This window comes from Mandrillus leucophaeus, unplaced genomic scaffold (assembly GCF_000951045.1).
Source record: "Mandrillus leucophaeus isolate KB7577 unplaced genomic scaffold, Mleu.le_1.0 Scaffold65, whole genome shotgun sequence".
Taxonomy (NCBI): domain Eukaryota; kingdom Metazoa; phylum Chordata; class Mammalia; order Primates; family Cercopithecidae; genus Mandrillus; species Mandrillus leucophaeus.
Window position 1 is genome coordinate 3,426,834 of NW_012107030.1, and position 18,393 is coordinate 3,445,226.

The 18,393-nt window shown below is 53.3% G+C and overlaps 1 protein-coding gene across 2 annotated transcripts in view; it reads right to left on the reverse strand.

Annotated features, from left to right (window-relative positions):
- GRK5 (G protein-coupled receptor kinase 5) overlaps positions 1-18,393 on the reverse strand; it is a 121,376-nt gene that overhangs the window by 23,987 nt on the left and 78,996 nt on the right. For both annotated transcript variants that reach the window (XM_012001093.1, XM_012001094.1), the window contains exons 4-7: positions 12,008-12,108; positions 10,169-10,261; positions 4,818-4,881; positions 3,723-3,863 (exon numbers count right to left, since the gene is read on the reverse strand). In XM_012001093.1, the coding sequence (XP_011856483.1) occupies positions 3,723-3,863; positions 4,818-4,881; positions 10,169-10,261; positions 12,008-12,108 (399 nt within the window). The remainder of the gene's footprint in view (positions 1-3,722; positions 3,864-4,817; positions 4,882-10,168; positions 10,262-12,007; positions 12,109-18,393) is intronic.

The following is an 18,393-nucleotide window of genomic DNA, read 5'->3' on the forward strand; positions in this document are numbered from 1 at the left end:
ACTAAATTTGCATAACTAACAAGGAGCTGAATGTTAATCCCCAAGACCATGGGGAAAATGTTTCCAGGGCATGTCAGAGGTCTTCACAGCAGCCCCTCCCATCACAGGCCCAGAGGCCTAGGAGGAAAAAGCGGTTTTGCAGGCTGGGTCCAGGGTCCCTGTGCTGTGTGCAGCTGAGGCTGAAACGGGCCAATCTAGAGCTTGGCTGTGGCTGAAACAGGCCAATCTAGAGCTCGAGCCATGGTGGAAACCCCAAGCCTTGGCAGCTTCCATGTAGTGTTGAGCCTGCGAGTGCACAGAAGTCAAGAATTGAGGTTTGGGAACCTCCGCCTAGACTTCAGAAGATGTGTGCAAACACCTGGATGCTCAGGCAGAAGTTTGCTGCAGGGGCGGGGCCCTCATGGAGACCCTCTGCTATGGCAGTGCAGAAGGGAAATGTGGGGTCAGAGCCCCCACACGGAGTCCCTACTGGGGCATGGACTATTGGAGCTGTCAGAAGGGGGCCACTGTCCTTCAGACCCCAGAATGGTAGATCCACTGACAGCTTGCACCATTTGCCTGGAAAATCTGCAGACACTCAATGCCAGCCCATGAAAGCAGCCAGGATGGAGACAGTACCCTGCAAAGTCACAGGGATGGAGTTGCCCAAGGCATCAGCATGATCTGGATGTGAGACATGGAGTCAAAGGAGATCACTTCAGAGCTTTAAGATTTGACTGCTCTGCTGGATTTTGGACTTGCATGGGGCCTGTAGCCCCTTTGCTTTGGCCAATTCCATCCATTTGGAACAGCTGTGTTTACCCAATGCCTGTACCCCTATTGTATCTAGGAAGTAACTAACTTGCTTTTGATTTTACAGGCTTGTAGGTGGAAAGGACTTGCCTTGTCTCAGGTGAGACTGTGGACTGTGTATGGACTTTTGAGTTAATGCTGAAATGAGTTAAGATTTTGGGGGACTGTTGGGAAGGCATGACTGGTTTTGAAATGTGAGGTCATGAGATTTGGGAGTGGCCAGGGGTGGAAAGATATGGTTTGGCTGTGTCCCCACCCAAATCTCATCTTGAATTGTACTCCCATAATTCCCATGTGTTGTGGGAGGGACCTGGTGGGAGATAATTGAATTGTGGGCAGTTTCTCCCATACTGTTCTCGTGGTAGTGTATAAGTCTCACGAGATCTGATGGTTTTATAAGGGGAAACCCCTTTCACTTGGTTCTCATTCTTCTCTTGCCACTGCCATGTAAGAAGTGCCTTTTGCATTCCACCATGATTGTGAGGCCTCCCCAGCCACGTGGAACTGTAAGTCCTTCAAACCTCTTTCTTTTGTAAATTGCTTGGTCTCAGGTATGTCTTCATCAGCAGTGTGAAAATGGACTAATACACTGGTCCACCTGGCAAGGGGCCACCAAGAGAGAGGGGTCTAGTCCTCTGCTGGTGGAGTCCAGACACCCAAGGCTCTGTGAAGCAAGGCCATGGTGGGGCGGCAGGAGTAAATTATGCCAGAAGGTAATCCTTCTCCATGTAGGGAGGTGGCACACATGAAACCCGGCCATTGAGGGCCAGGCTAGGAACTGGCTGTGCCATAAAACTGGTGCATCAACATCAGGTATTTTTGAGGAGAGGAGACAAAATGACAGCTGAGGATGAGTGAGCTCATGGGGACCGTGCTTCTGCTGCAACGGCTACAGCTATCACCTTCCTCCCACATCTGCCCAGGTGATCACTGAGAAAGGGCTCCAGGAGGTGACACTGTGGGAACTCCCTGCCAGGGGCCGTGGATGGGGCACAGTTAAAGAAGGTGCAGCCATCGTGACTGAAGGCTGTTAAAGACGTGCCGCCCAGCTTTGTGAGTCACACGATCCTCTTCCCCGAGCGGGACCCACCAGCACCATCCGTGGCCAGAGCCAGCACCATCCCTTCAGAGACAAGGCTCCGCAGGCAGCATCCAGGGCTTCCTGCTGAAGGGGCTGGTGGTGGGGAGGAAGGTTCTGGACTCAAGGAGGCCCGTGGCTGAAATGATGGCTGGAGTTAGCCTCATCCGCCTCTTCTCCACATACCATGGCACTGCCCACACCTGCACCCCAGACAAGGCTGGCAGCTGAGGGTGGCCTGGGATGAGATCCAAGATGCAAACTTCCATCCTCTTGGACTGCCACTGGTCTGTAGTGTTTGTTTGTTTGTTTTACGAAGTCTCACTGTCGCTCATGCTGGAGTGTGGTGGCACGATCTCAGCTCACTGCAATCTCTGCCTCTCAGGTTCAAGTGATTCTCATGCCTCAGCCTCCCAAGTAGCTGGAATTACAGGCGCCCACCACCATGCCCAGGTAATTTTTGTATTTTTAGTAGAGATGGGGTTTTGCCATGTTGGCCAGGTTGGTCTTGAACTCCTGACCTCAAGTGATCTGTCTGTCTCGACCTTCCAAAGTGCTAGGATTACAGGCGTGAGCCACCGTGCCTGGCCCTCTAGTGGTTTAAAGATGGAAAACAATTTCCATCCATGGGGACTGACTATACGGATTATGCTTTATCTCTTCAGGAGAATGATGCCCAACTTTAAAAGGGGCATGAATTAGAGGTCTGGATGGAGAAAAAGATCTACAATGTAAGGGAAAAACATTCCTCCACAAGAGGTACAGAAGATCCCATTGGCTAAAAATAATAAAGCCTGTACATGAATAAAACATGTCTGGAGTGATTAATCAAAGAGGGAAGCTTTTCGTTTTATTGTGTATCCTTCTGTGCTGTTTAAATTTTTACCTTGTGTATATATTATTTTTAATGTATGCATGTATTTATTTTTAGAGATGAGGTCTTGCTGTGTCACCCAGGCTGGGGTGCAGTGGCATGATCATGGCTCACTGCAGCCTCAAAGTCCTGGGTTCAAGCAATCCTCCTGCCTCAGCCTTCTGAGTAGCTGGGACTACAGGCATGTACCACTGCACCCAGCTTTATTTTTTATAACAGCATGTAGCAGAAGGTATTAGAGCTGACCAAATATCCATGCACTTCACATTTCCCAGCCTCCCCTGAAACTAACTTGTCTCTGGTGTTGACTGGTTCTGGCTGGCAGACTGTGGGTGAAATTGAGGAACATTCGTCCAGGAGAGGTAGTGGAAAGTCTCTGTGTGGAACCCCTAGCACTCACTTTCAAGGCTCCAGACAGGGCAGCTGTTAGATGGAGGTAGTTGGCCCAATCTGATTGGACTTCAGGTGAGTGACAGATGAACCTCTGCTGTATTCAGCTACTTAGGGTTTGGGGCAAATTTGTTACCGCAGCAGGGCCCAGTCTAGACTGACTAACACAACGTACACAGACTTGATAGCGCCATTCCAGGATGCTGGTACTAAGGTCCCCAACATGATGGCACCAGCCTAGAGGGTCTGTGGAACCCACAGCTCCCAGGCTGGGCCCAGGTGAACTTGCTTTTGTCCACTGAGGAGTTTACAAAGTGGTCCAGGAGAACAGAGGCGTCAGTCTCACACACAGCAGGGAGGCAGGCACTGGCTGGCTCTGGGGATGGGACAAAGCCAGCCACAATCGACCACAAGAGGCCTTGTGATGGAGGACTGTCTTGCTGCCTTTCTGTAGCTCAGCCCTGTCACTGGCATTCCCCTTCCCTGGGATGGGGACCTGCCGCATTAGAGGACCACACCCTTCCGGAGGGAGGGAAGCCCCAGTCCACAGAAGGGCGAGCCGGTCACTGGGCCCAGATGCTCACTCACCACAAACTGACTGTTGACCTTCTCGAGGATCTGCTTCTCGTTGAGGGCCATGGACTCCCCTTTCCTCTTTTTGATCCTCTTCTTCTCCAAGCGCTTGCAGGCGTACATTTTACCCGTGGCCCGAACCTGGCAGGCACACACCTGCAGTGCAAGAAAGAAACCAGGGTGGCAGGAGCACTGTGGAGGCCTGTCTCTAGCTCCTCCAGGGCCGGGACCACAGGGCTCCCAGGTGGAGAATGGATGGGGTCAGAGCCGGCCCTGCCTGGCTTCGTGGGTGCTCCAGGCTCCCAGGACCCCATGATGCCTGGCCTGGGACCCACGGCTGTCCTGGGCCCTTGCCCTCCCTCCTCCTCCCCTTCGAGGATTCCCAGTCCTGGAAGGGGCAGAATGAGCCACTCACACCAAGGCTTAGATAACTGACTGGGGCCCCAAGTACTGTCCCATTCCCAGGGCAACTGAATTTTCTCCTAGCAGCTGCTGGTAGAGATGTTTGTTTTGGGAGTAGGTGATAGGAGATCCTCAAGAACCCTGCCTTTATAATCCAGATAAGTGGGAACCAAAGCATTTGGGCTCAAGTCTTAGTTCTGCGCCACATTTTCTGCGTGCCTTTGGCTGGGTCACCGAATCATTCTGGACCTCAGCTTCCTGATCTCTAAAATGGGAATAACAAGTCTTGCCTCACGTGCTGGGAAGATCGAAGATCGGATAATGTACAACGAAATCTCGAATCTTGCATGACAGCGTCATCCAGGCACTGAGCAGCCAAGGTTGCCCAGCCTCCTCATGCCCTCACATCTCCTCTCCACACACAACCAGGGCGGCCCATTTGTCCTCTGCAGGCTGGACCCTGCCTGAGGCCGGTGGGAGAGCCCCTCTGTCTCACCTGCCCAGCTCCACACCCTCCTTCCACCTTAGACACACCTGATAGCCCCAAGGTCACTGACTCTCCCCCACCCTCACTGCCCCCGGGGCCCACACTGAGCCGCTGGCATCCCAGGGGGACCCCTGCGCTGACCCTCGAGGTCGATCCAGAAGGGACAGAAAAGGTGACTTGAATATAAGAACTTTCAATTAAAAACGTGAATGTTCACTCACCTCCCCGAAGCCCCCTTTTCCCAGCACTCGGTACTGCCTGAAAGTGTTTTTGGTCACCGGTTGCCTGGAAGAAAGAAGAGTCCCACACTGCACACTGGTCTCACGGTGCCAAGACTCAGAATCCACAGGAAACAGCGGCACATTGAGAGCAGCTGGGGTGGGGTGTCATTCCAGGAGCCCCACAGCAGCCGCAGGGACCCCCCCAGGAATCAATGCTGGAGACTGGACCTTCAAGGACTTAGTCTGAAGCTGAGTGTTCAAATCCCAAGCCCCCCGGCCCCTAGCCCCCTGCAAGCTGGGGGATGCACAGGCCTCGCTTGCTCAGAAGGCTTGAAAAATGTGAGCACAGAGGTGCTTGACCACACTTTCCACGTGGTTCTCCTCTCTCTGCAAATCATGTGGTGAAACTCAGAAGTAAGCTGTGCCCTCTGTGCAGGGAGGGGTGGGGGCCAGGCGCTGCAGAGGACCAGCGGCCCACAGAGGACATGGAGGAGGTCACAGGCCTCCCTACACCTGTGCATCTCAGCCTGCCCAGCAGGATGGCAGTGCTTCCTGTCCTGGGCACAGCCTATTCCTTCCTGCGGGCACTCCTGCTGCTGGCCCAGGAGACCTGGCCTCAGGAGGGGGCAGAGGCTGCTGATCTTCAAATCGTGTCCTGGGGATCTTTACCACTGGTTCCCAACCTTTTCCCTACTGAGGACCCTTTATTATATTTCCCACATAGATGAGGAACATGAGAAGATCCTGCCTGCCAAGATCGGACTGGAAGTAATGATCGCCTTGCGTCTTCTGACTCCTCGTTTTAATGAGCCAAAGCCATTTATGACATTGAATCAGACAAAACTTCTGATTATGAGGCATGATGGCACTTTTTGGACTAAACAAAGACATGGTCTCATCTAGTTGCCATAAAGGACATCCTGGTGCAGAGGGCTTGTGGTTTGCATTGCTGGTCTGTCTGGCTACAAATAATCAGCTTAAAACGTGAAAATTGGCTCTTGGCTCTCCAGGACTATTTTTGAGCACTGCCCCTAAACTCCTCAAAAGTCCTGACCAGGGCAGCGGTTGGCTAGAGGCTGAACAGGGCTAAAGAACTGGGTCAGCTGAGGATGACCAGGGAGCCTTCAGTCACCCAGCAGCTCTTGAACGAATGAGTCTTTCCTGGAAATCACATCTGCGGCACTACAGCCGCACTCTGAGGACAGCCCCGAAAAGCCAGGGTACTCTCTGGCACCCTGTCTTGAATTTGCATGCCACGGCTCACTTCTCCCTTCAACAGTGCTTCCTCAGGACGCAGGGCCCAATCCTCACCGAAGCACAGAGCTGCCCTCTGCAGGTCTCCCGCTCTCCCACACAGGAGCAGCTGGGCAGCCAAAGGGAAGACCTGCCACATGCCTGCCTTTACCATGTGGCCCTGGGAAGCCTTCCCTGCAACCGCCCCCAAAACCACATGAAGGCTACCCGCCTAACAGTTTACGATGCATGGAGGAGAAACGGTTGGTCGGCATCTCCAAAGAACTCCTCTGCTGGGGGAAATGAGTGGAATGCAAGTTCCCAGGAATTTCTTGGTTAACCTTGGGAGGAAAAAAATCCCTCGACTATTTCAGCAGTGCAGCATGAACAGGGCAGGATCTTGTGCAGGGTGCTATCCATTATGTAGGACATTCATTCCTAGGCCAAGGTCCTGACCTACAGGCTCCAAAAACTTAATGCCTTCAAAAAGGTGAACTCTTAACTTCTTTGCAATCAGGCCACAGATTAAAAAGGACAATTTCTCCATTTCATGTGCTTGGTGCAGATAAGAAAAAGGAAAGCCGGTGACCACTGACAAAGGCTGCTATGGGAACTGGAGTGCTGGGTGGACCAAGGGCCGAGGACTTGGGAGGGGGACTCTGGGTTCAGGTTCCAGCCTTGCCAGGCGCTTGCTGAGTGGCCCAAGGCTGCTCCAACTCCTCTGAGGAAAATTATCATGAGAAGGTCTTACATCCTGTGAGGGCTCTTTGTAAACTGGTGTTGTGTCAGATGTCATTATTTGAATTCCTAGGAATAAAGGACATACCCTGCTCTGGGGTCTCTATAGTAACAATACCTGCTGCTCCAAGCATGCATGGGGGCTTGTATAATCCTCACACCAGCTCAGGGAGCAGGCATCATTATCATCCCCATTCTGCAGATGAGAACACAGAGGCTTCAAGAAGTGAAATGAGTTGCCCAAGGCCCTGGCTGGTAGTGGTGGGCTGGAGTTGGGGTCTAGGCAGCCCATGCTGCGTATCCTGACCCCACACTGCCACTCTGGGAAGGTACGCACAGATTGGGGTTGTGTGTTTCACAGCCAGGGCTCCAGAACGGGGCGTGGGCATGGTGAACACAGTTCCACTAGACTGCCCTGTAATTGTCAGAATCAGGACTGACCCTCCAGCAAGAGTTGGCTGTTCCTCCCAATATCAGACCTGGTGAAGTGGGGCTAATGGCAGTGATGCTGTTGATGGCGGTGATACTGATGATGGTGGTGATGCTGTTGATGGCAGTGATGCTGTTGACGGCAGTGACGCTGACAATGGCGGTGATACTAATGATGGTGGTAATGCTGTTGATGACAGTGGGATACTGATAACAGCAGCGATGCTGATGATGGTGGTGATGCTGATGATGGCAGTGCTGCTGATGACGGTGATGATGCTAATGAAGGAGGTGATGCTGATGATGGTGGTGATGGTGATGATGGCGATGATGCTGATGATGGAGGTGATGCTGATGATGGCGGTGATGCTGATGATGGCAGTGATGCTGATGATGGCAGTGATGCTGATGATGTCAGTGATGCTGATGATGGTGATGATGCTAATGATGGAGGTGATGCTGATGATGGTGGTGATGCTGATGATGGCAATGATGCTGATGATGGAGGTGATGCTGATGATGGAGGTGATGCTGATGATGGTGGTGATGCTGTTGATGGCGGTGATGCTGTTGATGGCGGTGATGCTGTTGATGGCGGTGATGCTGATGATGGCGGTGATGATGGCGGTGATGCTGTTGATGGCGGTGATGCTGTTGATGGCGGTGATGCTGATGATGGTGATGATGCTGACGATGGTGATGATGCTGACGGTGGTGATGATGAAGGTAGTGATGCTGATGATGGTGGTGACATCGATGAAGGCAGTGATGCTGATGATGGTGGTGATGTCGATGAAGGTGGTGATGCTGATGATGGTGGTGATGTTGATGAAGGTGGTGACGCTGTTGATGGCGGTGATGTTGTTGATGGCAGTGGGACATTGATAACAGCAGTGATGCTGATGATGGTGGTGATGCTGATGATAGCAGTGATGCTGATGATGGCGGTGATACTGATGATGGCGGTGATGCTGTTGATGGCGGTGATGCTGTTGATGGCACTGATGCTGATGATAGCGGTGATGCTGATGATGGCGGTGATACTGATGATGGCGGTGATGCTGTTGATGGTGGTGATGCTGTTGATGGCTGTGATGCTACTGATGGTGGTGATGCTGTTGATGGCGGTGATGCTGATGATGGTGGTGATGCTGTTGATGGCAATGATGCTCTTGATGGTGGTGATGCTGATGATGGTGATGCTGCTGACAATGGTGGTGATGTTGATGAAGGTGGTGATGCTGATGATGGTGGTGATGTCGATGAAGGCAGTGATGCTGATGATGGTGGTGATGTCGATGAAGGTGGTGATGCTGTTGATGGCAGTGATGCTGTTGATGGCATTGATGCTGATGATAGCAGTGATGCTGATGATGGTGGTGATGGTGATGATGGTGATGATGGTGGTGATGGACGCAACAACTGCATTCAGCAGTTTATTTCCTGTGGTCAAATGGCTGAGCTTTGCGGAACACCTGCCTTGTTCCAGCAGGTATTGTGCTTATCTTATCTCCCCCTCAGCCCAAGCCCACAATGCAGGCACAATCATCCCCATTTTACAAATGAGGACGCTGAGGTGTGGAGACGTGAGTGACCCTTTCTGAGGCCCCTCCTTGGGAGAGGCAGAGGCGGGACTCGGACCCAGGCTGGGGGCTCTGGTGCCTCCAGTAGATGTCTAGGCCAATCCTTTGCCTCTCAAGCTGTCCTGGAGCCATGGTGTGCCTGTGCAGGGTGGACAGCAGCCATTAAGGAGGCCATCTCTGGTCATGCTGTCATCCCCACCAGTCAGGTGGAGAGAAAGCAGCCATCCATGGCTGCAGAGCCCAGGGCTTTCTGCTGGGTTTCCGGAAGCAGGCAGGGAAGGGCTGTGAACGGGGCTCAGAGGGGCTCCTGGCCTGTAGCTGCCTGAGTGTCTACGGGGGACGCAACCAGCTGTGGGGCTGGCAGACAGCAGTGGATGGCTCCTTTCTCACCAGATGCCCCCAGATGGCTGTGCGTGCCAGGCCTCTGGGCTGTGGGAGGGGAGGCTCCCACCCTCGTCTGCCAGCTTGGCCCAGCATGGATTTTACACAGGCATCGCCCCGCTCTGCAAATCCTAGGCCAGTGAAGGTGGCAGAGCACTGTGCTGGGGCCTCGTCGGCAGCACTGCTGGCTTCCTGGGTGATGAGCTAAGTCAGGTCCTATGTTCTGCTTCCTCATCTGTCACAGTGGGGACACAACTGCCCAAGTCACAGCCACACATGGGCGAGTACTTTGAAGAGAGTAAGGCGGCAAGCACACAGGAAAAGATGCTTGGTCTCCCCCATTATTAGAGAGACAAGAAAATAAGCAACAAGGAAGCTGCCCTGCTCGCTCACTGGGTAGGAAAACACGAGAACAGTGTTGGTGAAGCTGAGGAGCAGGCACTCAGGCACTGTTGCACTGGAGGTCAGGGGCAGCTGTTTTGGATGGCAGCTTAACAGCACTCACAGTTTAAAATCAGGTGCCTTCTGACCCAGAAATTCCTCTGCTAGGAATTTCTCTGGATGTACTTGCAGAAGTACTTAAAGATTTATGTACAAAGCTACTTATTACTTAGCGAGGGCTGCACACAGAAAAATGGAGAACTACCTCAATATTGATCAACAGGGCACTGGATTAAATCAAGGATGTGCAACTACTCCAAGGAATATGGCAGCTCTTTATTCGCTAGCAGAGAAAGAGTTCCCAAAGACAGTGAAGCAAAAAAGTAAGAACAAGATGCCGTTTACGTTTATGTGAATGTGTGTGTGTGCGCGCACTTGAATAAGCATACAGCATTTCTAGAATACACAACTTAATTAACAGGAGGAGTCAGGTTAATTTTGTTTTAACCATGAGCCCATGGGAGGTAACTGATTTTTATGTGAATTCTCAGATGAAAAATGTGTACCCTCTGCCTCCCTGATCTGTATGGGGTGTTGTGGACTCACCTTTCCAACCACTTCCACTGGAGAAAGCGGTCAAAATACATGCTGTCCAGATATTCGTGGAATGGTTCTCCCCTCAGGTACTCGTGGACAGACCTGGCGCAGATGGAACAAGAGGATGAACATTTTATAATCCCGATCTTCAAGCACGGAGGCAAAGCTGTATCCAGCTTTGGAAACGCAAGGAAACAGGGCTCTCAACCCATGCAGACGCAGCACGTCTGGCCAGAGGTCCTGCCATTCTGCTGAGTGTTGTGTGAACCTGGTTGGTCCTGCCAACACTTGTTGGGCACCTGCCATGTGTTGGGTACTGTTCTAGGTCCTGGGATACAGCTGGGAGCAAAGGCTTGGCATTGTATGTGGGACACAAACAGTGAATAGCAAACATGAAATAAACAATCCCAGGGGTATGTCATCATGAATGAGTTCGGCGGGGACTGTGAGGGTAGAGGGGTCTCTCTGAAGAAGGGACCTTAAGCCGAGAACAGATGAAGACTTAGCGAGGTGCAGGGAGGGGCCGGGAATCAGGGGTGGTAGGTGGTTGGGGGAAGGGTGGGGCCACAGCCCCTCAGAACTGCAGCTCTGGATCTGGTCTTGGACTAGCAAAGCCACTGGGAGTTTTTTATGCATGCAGCGGAATTTACTGGTCACCCGCTGTGGGCCAGGCGCCAGGTTGAGCCCTGGGATGCCGTGGATCTCTATGGATCTTAGGCCATCAGGGCAGGTTCTGAAGCTGCCTGCAGGTAGCTTCTTTCCTTTAGAAAGTGGCCACGCTGAGTAATCTAGCACAGGCACTTGGGGCCTGGGCAAGGGAGGGGACTACGGCAGGTGGTGCATGTCAGAGGCTGTGTCCTGCCAAACCTGAAAGCCATCGTTGGGAGCCAAGATGGCCATTCCCTCAGGGTCAGGGTCACCAACCAAGACCACACCCACTGTCAGATCTGACTCCTGGGCAGCTCCAAGAGAGCAGCAACCAAGCTTGCTCTGTCTACCACGGCCTCTCCCCAGCACCTAAGCCAGGGCTTAGTCCCAGGACAGCCCTCCCAGCTCCCCTCTAAGTGTATGCAGGTTGCTGTTTTTCTTGTATAAACTCCATGAAAGCCAGGACTGGGTTCTTGTTCACCTTGGTATCCCCTAGCACCCAGCACAGTGCCAGGTACACAGTAGGTACTCAACTGATGTCTGTGGTGCTGAATAAGGGCACACAAAAAGCCTCTAGGCTCATCCAGCTATGTGGGGTAACCTGGCTTTGGAGAGCTTGCACGGGCGTGTGTGTGTGTGTGTACCTGTGTCAGCAAGTGTGTGTGTACTTGTGTGTGTATGTTTGTACTTGTGTGTGCTCCTCGGTGCTCATGCCTTCAGTGTATGTGTGTGCAGGATGGGGTGGGGTTTAGTTGGCACTCTGCTGGCAGCATGGCCATCGACTCGTCTCACCCCCTGCGGGGTGGATGTGCCACTTGCAGACAAGGTGACACGGTTCGGCTGAGAAGTGCCCTCTGCATCAGTAGCACTGGCTCTGGTTGGTGGTGGTGGTGGGGGTTGAGGACCCTGGGAAAGATCTCCAAACCACCCAGACAGGGTCAAATGTTTGCACATTCCTCTGTCTCAACAGCCTGGAGAGCCACTTGCTTTCAACGCCCTTAGCAGCAGATGTTTTCTTCGGACTTGGCATCTCGATATCTTTTTCTCTTCATGGGAAGTATACAAACAGTTGGTATAACTTGGCTGACGCTGTCAGGCACGGAAGACCTGCCCCAGTGCCCTGTACGGTCAGGTGGAGAGCTGTGGCATCCCATCTCTGGGCAGCCCAGGGAGGACAGGCCAGGTGGCTGGGGCACTTACTGTGCACAGGCAGAGAAGAGTTCTTTGCATGGCTTCTGCAGGAGCTTCTCCTCCGTCTGGGAGACCAGGTCTCGGCCAACTTGGGCTATGAAAACAGGGGACTAGAAGAAGGAAGGGAAGGGAGGTGGTCAGTGAGGAGCCAGCAGCAGTGTGGCCAGGTTTGCCCACAGGTGTTGGGCCAAGAACCGGCCAGGCTCCAGGTGCTGGTGTACCTGGCAGCCCGTCTCTGCCCCAGCGTGTGACCGGCTGCCCCTCCAGCCTGCACCTGGCTCAGGGCTACCTGGACACTGGTGATCTGGGGAGGTGGCTGAGCTGCAAGGTGGTGAATGAGCCCAGGTTCAGGGTGAGACTTCTGGCTGTGCCACTTACAGGCTGTGTGACCTCATGGAAGTCACTTGGCTTCTCTGAGCCTCATTCCTCATCTGCATAACATTGATAATGACAGTCCCCATGGCCTGGGCATGTAGTCAGAGCTGACAAGGTGTGCAAATGCTCCCAACCATAAGGGGCTCTGCAGCATGACCCAGCCCATCATTAAGCCCGCAGCAGGCCTGGTGACGCCCCTTGGCCGTGCTGGGCTTCTTTCCTCCGAGGGCAAAACAGAGGATGAACACCTGCCCAGCCTCGAGGTTCATGTGTGAAAGGGTTTGGATCAGGCCCAGGTGGACAGGCAGGCTCAGGAGGGAGGAGGGGTCAGGAGGGGAGGGGAACTGTAGCCCCGGAGCTGCAGGCCTGGGTTTGAATCCCAGATCTGTAACTTGCAGCTGTGGCCTTGGTCTTAACTGCTCAGCCTCACTCTTGTCAGGAAGATGATCAGGAATAGGAATTTCTCTCGGAGCCAATCAATAAAAACTTCAGGTAAGGCATTTGGCCCAGATCTGGCCGTAGTAGCCAGCACGAAACAAACGTCACCCCCATTGTTTCTTTCTCTTTCTAGGTTAAGCTGCTGGCCTGAGTATTTTAAGTTTGAAAGGACATTTCCAAGAGTTGCTGTGTCCTACCCAGGAGGGGCAGCCGCATCTGGAAGGCAGCTCCACCCAGGGCAGGCCTCACCCTACCCCGTCCCCTCCTCCTACCATTCACCCTCTGCCAGCTGTTCCCAGGGACTGACTCACCAGCTGGGCTTTGAGATGGGTTTTTAATAAATTACAGGGATAATTGAGAAAATTGCTGGGAGTGGGCTCAGAAAGATAGGGTGTGGACACAGCTCTCTCCCAGGAGGATGCTGAAATCTGAAAGCCTTGCCTCCTCTTCCCTACGGGGCTGATTTGCTAAGTCCACCGGATGGTTTCTCAGGGCAGGGAGGTGTCAATCCCCGGGGGTGGAGGGGATGCCCGAGGCGGCAGCTGGCCTGTCCTTCGTGAATGAAATCAGTGGCTTGTTTTCTGTTCCCCACGGTCCTGAATGTCCAAATCCCTTCCTTCCTTCTTTATTTCTTTTCTAGGCCCAGCCTGCTCTGAGGCTCACCCCTGCCCTCAGGGTCTCCCCACTGAGCCAGGCCTGAGAGGCTTTAGCTTCTTGGGGGGCAGCCTGTGGTACGGATGCAAGCTGCTGTGACAGTGAACACCGCTTACCCAAGTGCAGGCCAAGCCACTCCCACCAAACAGCAGGCTCAGAGCACATTTCCCCGTTACCATCAGCAGCCTGGGTAGTGGCTGCTCTCTCCGACCTGCCTTCCCACTCTGCCTCAGGAGACACAGAAGAGCAACCCACAGAGCATGGGTCACAACTTTTGCAGAAAAGATGCTTGATGTCATGGAAGGAGCCCCAGGCCAAGAGCCAAGAGCCAGGAGCCTGAGCTCTGGCCCGGCCTCCGACCCCGGCCATTTTGTGCCTCCGTCTCACCCTCTGAAACAGGAAGGAACTGCCCCAGAGATGCCCAAAGGGTCCTTTGAGATTTGGGCATCGACAACTGGGGGCTTGTGCTTCTGAGACTTAGAGATCTTTCTTGGGAATTCTGGCAGCTGAGTCTCTTGGGAACCCGTACCTCCAGGCTACTTCAGAGCAACTGAATATCACAACAAATCCTGAGGCCCTGGGCAAATCTGCTTCAGGAAGGAGAGCTGATGGCTTGGCCCCCCCACAGTCCAGGAGGGCCCAAGGCCTGGCACAGAGCTGGTGCTGGCTGTCTGTTCATGAGCAAGACGATACAACGTGTTGTGCCAGGATATGACCTTGAGCCTGGTGCGAGTCAGCAAGGACCAGATAGAGATGTCAGCAGGGTGGGCCATGGGGAGAAACAGAGCGGTTCGAAGGGGGACCTGAGTTGCCCACCTGTGTGCACTCTGCAGGGTTCTGCCTTTGTTTCCACGTAGGGAGGACCCACCCTTACCCACCACAGGCACAGCCTGGTGCCGGGCAGGGGTAGAATTAAAAGAAGAAGATGAAGCCAGGCAGGACTCAGTGGCTCACGCCTGTAATCCCAGCACTTTGGGAGGAGGCCAAGGCAAGAGGATTGCTTGAGGCCAAGAGTTTGAACCAGCCTGGGCGACATAGTGACCGCCTATCTCTACCAAAAAAAAAAAAATTAGCCAAACATGGTGGCTTGCCTGTAGTCTCAGCTACTTGGGAGGCTGAGGCGGGAGGCTTCCCTGAGCCCAAGAGGTCGAGGCTGCAGTGAGTCATGATCACACCACTGCACTCTAGCCTGGGCAACAGGGTGAGACCCTGTCTCAGAAAAAAAAAAAAAAAGAAAAGAGAAAAAAAAAAAGAAAAAAGAGATGGAGCCAGTGTGGTTTTGACCTCAAAATACCTTTTCTCCAGTAAGACAGAAATGATATAATATAAGGTATAATATCCTTATATTATGCCTCTCAGTTCTTATGCCTAAAAGTTCTTATGTCTCTCGGTTATACTGTACGTGGTAAAGTACAAAACGGGCTGGCTGAAATTCAATGGCTTTCAAAGCTTCTTTCTCCTTGTTTTGCTTGTTTTAGTGGCAAACTTTTCTCCTCCAAATGAAATTTATTCACAGACCCAATATTTAAAACCTATAAAAATAATTTAATTGGTAACAATGGTTTACATATATCGAAGGCTAACTCTAGTTAGGTCCTGTGCTAAACACATTGCTTCATTAATTCACTGAATCATACCCTGAGGTATCTATTATCATAGTGCCCATTTTGCAGATGAGGAAACTGAGGTTCAGAAAGGTTAAGTAACCCTGAGGTTCTCAGGGTCACCCAGCCAATAAGTGCCTGAGAGGGGATTTGAACCTAGGTTGGGTGTCTAATGAGTGAGATCTGGCTGGAGGGAGTGGGCTGTCTGGGCCACCTGTGCCCTCTCTCACCTTATCCCCTCAGGACCCATGAGATCTGACCCTAGCCCCCCGTACTCTGCAGAGCTCAGCATGAGGACCAGGGTGCTGTTTGGTCCCATAGCAGAGGCAAGTGGCACAGCTCGAGACAATGAGCTCCACGGCTCAGAGAAGGGAGGGGCCGTTGTGAGCTGGGGTCATCTGGAAGAGACTTTATGGAAGACGGAGTAAGGGGCAAAGCAGAATTTGACCCTCCTACCTGCAGGCGGGGACAGCCAACTGGACTCCCTTCTCAGCAGATGTGAGAAGGGGCTTGTCCAGGGTCTAGAGGTGACCCAACTGTGTACATGAAGTCACACCACCCTCATACTTTGGACTGGCTGGCGGGGGATCTCTGCTCAAAGGCAAAGCCCTAACAAGGGAGTTAATGAGTAGAAGCAGCAGGGGAGTTTCTCTCTTGAAGACCCCCCCATGAATGCCTGCCCCTTGCGGCCTTGCACAGCTAAAGCTACCCTGTGGTCAGCCTCAACGTGGGGAGCCAGCCTGGCCCTGCCAGAGTCCACTCTGATGACGGTCAGGGTGACACCCAGCTACCCCTGAAGAGGGCTCCGTGACTATCTTTCTGGGACAGCTGAAGACACCAAGATATGTCCTGGGGACACAGCTGTGTAGCCTGGGGTGCTGGACAGACAGCTCTCTCCCCTCTGGCTGGATGAGAAAGGCCTTGCCTGCCACGAGGAACCGTGGGCTGTGAGGACCCCTCTGGCAATCAGTCCCCAGTGCTGAGCTCCCCAACCACTTCTTTGGTGAAGGACCCTCCCCTTCTGGTCCCCACTGAAGCTGGGGAGAGACAGAGGTGACCTTGAAGCTGGGCGCACTTTGACCCGGTTCCTCTGTATAAAAGCCCCCTTCACCTGGAGGTAAAAGAACCTGCTCTGCCTCCCTGTTGGGATGGGAAATTGACCTTGAATCCTCCTTCTGCAATGGAGGAACCTGGAGCCGCACTGGGCTGGGGAGCCAAAGCTGCCTGCTGTTCCAGCGAGCAGATCAGACAGAGCTCATGCTGGTCTGCAACTCCCTTCAGGACCCACGACAACTCACCCCTTCTTCCCACCTCATCCCTATGGCCCAGACTCACCCTCTGCTCTATGCCACTGGTTCTGGGGATCCAGGCAGTTCCTGATGTCCGTGATAACCAGAATGTACCTTTTCAGGCAGCAAGAGATGACACTTGCCTGGGATGTTTTTCTGGACACCACAGGGCACTGAGAAAAGCTCTTCCCACCACTTGGAACGTAAGTAGGGCAGACCCTCCACCAAAATGGATGAAGTACGCCTAGGGTGGCTTCGCACCTTCACTCCTCTCTAAGCCCCTCCCCTCCCTTTTGTCCTCATCTCACGCATCCTCTACTGCTGTGACTTTAAACTCTAACATACCACGTAGGTCACCTCTCTCATCTTCTGTTCCATCAGAACAGAAAGCTCTGGGATATCCAGGCATGGTGTGGATGACGTATTGCTGACCAGTAATGATTCAACGCATGGGAGCCTCGGAATTTTCAAAGATGAGACCGTCGGGATGGCAGTCTGGTTGGAGAGAAGAGCTAGGGGACTGTCCTGAAGCTGCGTTTGTATAGCAATGGGTTTAGAGTGAATGGGGTGACTTGCTGGCTAATCCCTTGCCCATAGTACCCCTTGGTACAGCAACTGCACAACGCCTCACCCCTCCCAGGTCAGCTGCAGCTTCACAGGCGCCATCTGTGCTTAACCTGAAGCAGGAAAGATCTGGGGTATTTCAGGTGCTGAGGCAGGCTGGGGAGGAGGGGTGCTGAGGAGGAAGGTAGCGGCCTGGCCTGGGCATGAAGCCACCCCAGTGAGCACCACACTCTGCCCGATCCGGGAAGCATGTGTGGATCACCCACCACACCCAAGGCTGATGCTCACACGCCCACCCACAGCGGCGTTACAGAGGCGTTACACCCAAGTGCAAGGGCAGAACAGCCCAACCCCAGCTCTGCCTCTGCCCATTCAGCCAAGGCCCACAGGGCAGGCCATCCACAAGGTGGAGCCATAGCTTCCCTATGCTCCTTCACCCCACCAGCCTGTCAGCCTTCTGGTCCCTAAAGACAGGAGGCCAGGTGGGCACACCTGGAATAATTACCAACTGACTATAATCTCAGACCAGAGCAGTGCGGCCTCTGCAGTAACAACTGAGGGGAAGAAGGGGATCAATTTGGCCAGGCGCGGTGGCTCACACCTGTAATCCCAGCACTTTGGGAGGCTGAGGTGGGTGGGTCACCTGAGGTCCGGAGTTCGAGTCCAGCCTGGCCAACATGGTGAAACCCCATCTCTACCAAAAATACAAAAGTTAGCCGGGCGTGGTGGCGCACGCCTGTAATCCCAGCTACTCAGGAGGCTGAGGCATGAGAATCGCTTGAACCTGGGAGGCAGAGGTTGCAGTGAACCAAGATCACTGAGCCACTGCACTCCAACCTGGGCAACAGAGTGAGATGCGGTCTCAAATTTAAAAAAAGAGAGAGAGAGAAAAAAAACAGATCAATTCGAGAGGGAGCCCTGGAGAGGTAATACAGGCCTGGACCTTGAAGGAGAGAGAAGCTGGACTGCAGGGCCAGGGCCTGGAGGCTGGAGCCAGCACTGAATAGAAGGGGAGATGCTGCGCTGCCTGGAGTCAGAGGGACTAGTGATGATCATGGGAAATAAGCAGGAATGGCTGACAGGGCATGCTGCCGTCGTGTGAGGCTGACCCTCTCCTGGGGCAGCCACCGGTGGCTGAGTCATCAGTCCTGAGGATGACGTCGCCAAGGCGGCTGCACCTGCTCTCCCGGCACTGCTCCCTGCCTCTGCACCACGAATGACTGACATGAGGAAGGGACATCATTTCCTGCATCAGTAAGAAACTCCAGATGTTTGAAGCTCTGGTTCCCAAAGCATCTCCCTGCATTAACATCCCTTGTTTCAAGTGTCAGAGTGGAGATGCAATCAGCTGTACTTGGCTGGTGTCCTTGGAGGCACCCAGGGATGGAGGAGGACTGAAAGGCCATGAAATCAACTCAGAGCTACACCTGGAGGCCTCCCCAGGAGCCACTAATAATCCTCTGTCCCGTGT